Genomic DNA, 7,327 nt, shown 5'->3' with positions numbered 1-7,327 from the left:
CAAATTAAGGACTATGTTGTGCGATATTATTATCTCTTACATTGAAAATATGTCTGCATGGTAATAATTTACTTTAATTTTACATATTGTACTTTACTTTTAACCTATTCTACTATTAATCTCTTTAATTTTATTATTTCTTATAGTTTAACAAATGATTTATGTGAGCATATATCTAAAACAATTGTTGAAATTTTTCCTACTGAAGCATCTGAAACATATTATATTCCTCCAATCAAGAAAAAAGATTCAATATATAATAAATCAATAATATCAAAAGGCAAATTAATTTCGATGTGGCGTAATAAAAGATATAAAAATAACCTATTATTTAAAAGAATTAAAAAAGAAACTATAAAGCATGGTAGTGTTCAAACAGGTATAAATTTCTACTTAATCATTAGTCAATACTACTATTACTTATTATTTTTATTTGTTTAATAAAAATGTACTATTTACAGAAAATTTAGAATTTGAGGATGAGGTAAAAGAGTGTGCTGAGTGGTTGAAGCACAATATAGCACCATGGGCTGATGTTTTAGAAAAATGGCAAAAAACCTATAACATAAGAATGAATGATCTTGCTACATTAGAAGAAAGAAACTTAGCAAATATTTTTGATAATTGGTCATTATTTAAACATCCACAAGGATATGAATTGATAAATATTGATTTTAATAAAATGAATATTACAAATATGGAAATAAATTTCAACATTTGGAAAAAATTTTTTGAAGCTATACGAGAAATGCAAATTACAAGTAGCAAAGATAGCAATTAGTATTTTTAATGTTAAAGGAAATAGACAATGAAGATGTAACAGAAGGTAATAAACTATTTTTTATTTTTTTTTCTTGAAATAAGTATTTCCTACACGGAAATTTATTTTATCTTATTAATTTAAAAAAATTTTCTATATACTTTTTTTAACAATTTATAATAATTATAATAAATTATTTTCCTTTACAGACAACAAAGTAGTAAAAATGATACACTTATTATCACATTTTGTACCACCAAGAAAATTATGTGGCCGTGGGAAGAAAATTTTTAAACCTTCAATAGCAATAGCGCACAACAAAGCATGATTAAACACGTTAATGTTAGTATTTGTTTGAAAATTATTTTTTTACTATATACATAATGTATTATATAGTTAATCATATATATAGATTTTTTATTATATCTATAATATATTTTTTTCTAATGTATGTATTAAAAAAAATATATAATAGAATATATATATTTATTATGACACATCCTGTACAATATAAACATATTTATTTTCAGACTACCGCTGTAACTCGAATACGAACGGAAACAAAGATTTTCGCTGCAACACTAAAATTGACAGTTCAACCGTACATCATCACTGTAGGCCCTAATAATACAGTAAATGAGATCTATGTTTGTGTGGATGAAACCTTGTATACAGTCAACAGTGTCATTACAGCATTAGACATATGTTTTATTGTCTTTCAATTAAGTTATCCAGTTGCCAGCGAACATTTATGGCTTTTAATCCAGAAAGGTATTTACAATTTTAATACAAAATGGGACACTGCCATACCATTTATTGCACATATATTAAATAAAGTTAAAGTAGAAATTCATGGTAAAGAGAATGTTGAAAATTTATCATGTGATGAAGAATCTTTGAGTATTTCAGTTGAAAATGAATACACAGATTAAAAAGAATTAAATTGATTTTTTTTTTATTTAATTTTTCTACTTTAAATTTATTTGACAATGGTTTCATGTTTTTATTGTAAACATTCGTTTTATTCGTTAAATATTTTAATGTTACACATTACATTGAAACATAAAACTTGTATATATTCCCAAGTTGATTGTAATTTTGCAAATTGTTTTAAAAAATATGCAAATGTTTATTCATTAAAACGTCATTTAATACGTGATCATCAGATTGAAAAAATTTCTGTTTCGAATAATAATTCTCACAACAATGATAATGAAAATGCTAGTACGTCTGTAAATAACACTACAGAGTTGCATGAAATGACCAACGATGAAATTGAGAAACTAATAAAAAATACAGATATTTTAAACAATTCTTTATTACCATTAAACTTCGTAGAAATTAATGATAATAATAATGAAAATATTAGTTTAAATACTTTCCAGGATAAAGTAATTAATACGTCACTTTACTTCATAACTTATCTATATGCGTATGGAAATTTAAGTAGAAAAACTATTCATAGTATCATTAATGAAATGACTAATTCTTATTTATCGAATCTTCTGACAATTATTTCTCATAGGTTTAATAACAATACAGATTTAAAATCCATGCTAAATATTTTAAAAAACGGTTTCAAAATGTTTAAAACTGAGCATATAACTTTTGCATACTTAAAAAATATTAATTGTTTATTTTTACCTTCTAAAATCATAATAAGATCGTATTTAACATCTGGGAGATCTAAAAAAAGAGTTAGAACTGTATTACGCAATAGTACATTGAGTATTGTTCCTTTGAAGCAAGTTTTAATAAAATTCCTGGAACTTCCAAACGTTTATTCTTCAATCTTATCGCATATAGAAAAATGTACGAAGAATCAGTTTTTTACTTTTTTTGATAGCGAATACTGGAAAACAATTGAAAGTAAAAAAAAAAAATAGAAATGTACTCCCTTTAGTTCTATATTTTGATGATGTAGAAATAAATAATCCTTTAGGATCACAAAAATGTATTCACAAAATTGGTGTAGTTTATTCTTCTATTCTTGGATTACCTTATGAATTTTCAAGCATGATAAAAAATATATTTTTAGTTCAAATTCATAATTATCAGGACCATAAAATTTTAGGTAATAAAAGAATTTTTCAATATGTTGTAAATCAAATTAAAGATTTGCAAGAAAATGGAATAATAATTTCTATAAATAACCAACAACATAGAGTATTTTTTGTTCTCGCTTTCATCGTTGGAGATAATCTAGGTTTAAATACTATTTTAGGATTTTCGCGAAGTTTTAGATCAAACTATTGCTGTAAAATTTGTTACGATGATATTTCTAATTTGAAAAAACAGAATGTTGAAAATGTTAGTAAATTACGAACAGAAGAAAATTATTTATTTCATTCACGTAATCAGTCTTTTGGTGTTCAAGAGAAATGTGTATTTAATTCGATACCAAATTTTCATGTAATCAATAATGTTTCAGTTGATCCAATGCACGATCTTCTCGAGGGTATATGTAGATATGATGTAGCGAAAATTTTACATAATTTTATATATGAAGAACATTTCTTTTCATTAAATATTTTAAATGAAAGAATATTGTTTTTTGATAACGTGTCTTCTAATAAAAATATTCCTCCAAAGTTATCTTGTGATTCTATAAAAAGTGGAATAATTATATTATCTGCATCAGAAATGAAATTCTTAATTGAAAATTTAAATTTTATAATTGGTGATTTAATACCACAAAATAATTATACGTGGAAATTATATCTTATTTTGTCTGAAATGCTTCATATTGTTTCCATATCAGCTATTACACTCAAGAATATCGAAGGATTTAGATCTTTGGCATCTGAATACATAAAGCTACATTTAAAACTATTTAAGATGCCACTAAAAATTAAACACCATCATTTAATACATTATTCTAGACTTATGAAAAAATTTGGACCTTTAAGTAATATGTCTTCAATTCGATATGAAGCTAAACATAAACAATTAAAAGAAAATAGCAAAGTGATTACAAGTCGAAAAAATGCGTGTTATACTTTATCTATCAAGCATCAATTACAACTTTGCTCTATGTTTGTACGCAATGAAGGATTTTCAAAAAGAATATTATATGGAACTCAAATTTCACTACTCAAAACAATCGACACTTTTGAAAATTTTATGAAAATATTACCAAATAATAATGTTGATAATTACAGTGTGATAAAATGGGTCCAAATTAATGGTACTAGTTATCAAAAAAATGATGTATTAAATGTTGGTAAAAATAATTTGGTAACATTTGGAAATTCGAATATATAACTAATTATACTCATATTTTATTTATATATAAGAAGACAAAATCTTTAAATTATAATAAACATTTTCGTTCTTACGAGATTGAAGAACAAGAGGAATATGATCTGATAATGAGGGAAAATCTTGAAGATTACAAAGTCTATAATTTTCATATATTAAATAAAAAAAGATACGTCTCTTTTACTTCAGTCTCTTTCTCTTCAAATATGTGAATGAACGATGGTAATTTAGGGAAAATTTCCACTTGGGACTAATTTTGGCCCTAAGCTGCCATCGTTCTTTATTAGTTATAACATTACATAGTTATAAGACTTGCTTCTTTATTATGTTAATCATTCAAAATTTTATTGCGAATTTAATTATCTATAAGTATATTTAACACACTTTTTGTTATGTAACCGATTATATAGAACTACTACTACTAATAAAATTTGTTATTAGAAACAATATATTAAATGTTATAGATATAAATTGTATGCAAAAGCTTTGTCAACTGTAATACATATAAATGTGATATATTTTTAATGAATATTAATAATATATAATTATGATAAATGGTATTTATATAATAAAAACTTTTCCACATAAAATTCTTGATTCATTAATTAAACAATACTTCTATAATAACAAATTAAATTTAAATGTGTATTTTATTTTTAATTTATTTTGTAATATATTTTGTAAAATTTCACTTATTATTAATTAATTAATTCATATTATTAGTTTACAGGAACAATATTTTTAAATTAAAGAACAATCGTTTTTAAATAAAATTTTTACTAATTTTTGAAAATCTATTTTTTTAAAGAAAATGTAAATTACATTTATAAATAAAATCGTAAAAATAAGGTATACTGGAAAAAGAACTAAATTAAAGAAAAGCTTATTTGAATCAAAAAATAATTGCTTTGTATATTTGCAAGAAAAGTATTTTCTTATTTTAAAGATTGCCAATTATTTTAATAAAAAAAACATTAAATTAGGGAAAGAAAATAATCTTTTTGAATCAAATTAATATTACTTATTAAACAAAAAAGTATGTTTCAATTAAATAAATAAGAATTAGAAGTAAGAAAACTGTTACGAAAAAGGAGAAATTATTTCTTTCAAATAAATATTTAATTTTTTTAAGCAACTGAATAACAATTTTGAAATAAAAATATAATTTTTTATGGAATATACAAATTATTTGACTCAACTAAGCATATACTGAATAAAAAATAATAATGTCTTTAACTTCAGCAATGATTTTTCTGTTTAAAAAAAATGTTTTTTTTATTTAAAAGAATAATTTCTTATTACGTTGAAATACGATTTTTGGATTGTACTTTGACCTAATAAAAAGGAAATATTTTTCTAAATAGAAAGAACATTTTTTTAAAATAAAAAAATCATTTCTGAAATTAAAAACGTTATTATTTTTTGTTTAGTAAATTTTTATTTAAATCAAGTAAATAGTATATTCTATAAAAAAATATGTTTTTATTTCAAAATATGATTTAGCTGCTTAAAATATTTAAATATTTATTTGAAAGAAATAATTTCTTCTTTTTTGTAACAGTTTTTTTACTTTTAATTCTTATTTTTTTAACTGAAGTAAATACTTTTCTGTTTCATAAGTAATATTAACTTGATTTAAAGAAATTATTTTCTTTGCCTAATTCAATGTTTTGTTAATTAAAATAATTAACTACTTTTAAAATAAGAAAATAATTTTCTTGCAAATATACAAAACAATCGTTTTTTTGATTCAAATATAATTTTTTTTAATTTTAGTATTTTTTTTTTTCAGTGTAAGGTTTTCAATTTTGCTCTTTGCTTGGTAACGCAACTGTATGCCTATGGAAGTTTAAACAGAAAAGTAATCCATAAAATTATTATTGATATATGTACAACGTATATTAATAATTGTTTAGATTTTTTGAAATGTAAATTTCAAAATACTGAATTACATGATATGTTAGATGTGATGAAAAATGGTTTTAACATATTTAGAACAGAACATTTGACATTACAATTTTTGAGTAAAATAAATTGTTTTTTCCCGCCAAAAAAAGTCATTATTAGATCTTTTTTAAAATATGGTAAATTAAAAAGTAAAACATGTTTCGTAATCCGTAAAAGAACATTGAGCATAATACCTATAAAATTAGTATTAAAAAAATTTTTAGAGATGCCAATGGTTTTATCTGCAATAATGAAGTTTGTAGACAAATGTAACAGAAGTTTGGTCATTAATTCGGTAATTAAAGGTGATTTTTGGAAAAAAATCGTAGCTAATCAAACTGATAAAATTATTTTTTCTTTAGTTTTGTATTTTGATGACATAGAAATTAATAATCCTTTAGGGACGCATAGAACCGTCAACAAGATAGGCGCAGTGTACTGTTCTATTCCAATTTTGCCCACGGAATACGTTAGTAAATTGGAAAATATTTTTTTATATCAATTACATAATTCTCAGGATCACAACATTTTAGGGAATAAAAACATTTTTCATCTCATCATAGAGCAAATCATTGATCTTCAAAATAATGGAATTATTATCAACATCGATGGAGAGGAAAAGAAAATTTTTTTTGTTTTAACTTATATAGTAGGTGACAACTTAGGATTGAATACAATTCTTGGTTTTTCGAAAAGTTTTAATTCCTCATACTGTTGTCGAGTTTGTACGCTTTCTAAAGATGAAGTGGTAAAACAAAAAAAAGAAAAACCAGAAAAGTTAAGAACAAGAGAAAATTATTTTACACATTGCAGTGAAAAAACTTCTGGAATTAAAAAAAATTGTGTATTTCATGTAATATCAAATTATGTAACTCAAAATTTTTCAGTAGACCCAATGCACGATTTATTCGAAGGGATATGCAGATACGATTTGGCTAAAATTTTGAATAATTTTATTAATAAAGAAAACTTTTTTACCTTGGATGTTTTGAACGAACGAATTAACTGTTTCAATCATGCTGCCGACTCTAATGTTCCACCACCTATACAATCAGATTCCATTAAAAAAGAACTAATTATATTATCAGCATCTGAAATGCATTATCTAATAAAAAATCTCGGTCTGTTCGTTGGTGATTTAATTAAAAGTAATAATAAATATTGGCAATTATATTTAATAATGCGTAAAATTGTGTGCATAGCAATAGCAGATGCTATTAACAAAGAAATTATTGAAATTTTTGAAAAATTAGTTTTCCAATATTTAACATCCTATAAACAATTATTTAAATGCAACTTTAAATTTAAGCATCATATTCTCCTGCATTATCCTCGAATTATGCGTTTATTTGGTCCACT

The 7,327-nt window shown here is 23.2% G+C and overlaps 1 protein-coding gene across 2 annotated transcripts; it reads left to right on the top strand.

The window, feature by feature from the left end:
• The first annotated feature begins 345 nt into the window (after positions 1–345).
• Positions 346–1,705, top strand: LOC120357237. 2 transcript variants are annotated; one of them, XM_039447270.1, is made up of 3 exons: positions 346–826; positions 970–1,102; positions 1,291–1,705. In XM_039447270.1, the coding sequence occupies exons 2-3, from the start codon at positions 1,085–1,087 to the stop codon at positions 1,690–1,692; spliced, it is 420 nt and encodes a 139-aa protein (XP_039303204.1). In that variant the 5' UTR covers positions 346–826; positions 970–1,084; the 3' UTR covers positions 1,693–1,705. The 2 variants fall into 2 exon arrangements, with proteins under 2 accessions (XP_039303204.1, XP_039303203.1); XM_039447269.1 differs by lacking the exon at positions 346–826 and having other exon boundaries at positions 873–1,102.
• The last annotated feature ends 5,622 nt before the right edge of the window (positions 1,706–7,327 follow it).

This window comes from Solenopsis invicta, chromosome 3 (genome assembly GCF_016802725.1).
Source record: "Solenopsis invicta isolate M01_SB chromosome 3, UNIL_Sinv_3.0, whole genome shotgun sequence".
NCBI classification, from domain to species: domain Eukaryota; kingdom Metazoa; phylum Arthropoda; class Insecta; order Hymenoptera; family Formicidae; genus Solenopsis; species Solenopsis invicta.
The sequence above is the reverse complement of the archived record's forward strand: the minus strand, read 5'-3'. Positions and strand labels throughout refer to the sequence as shown.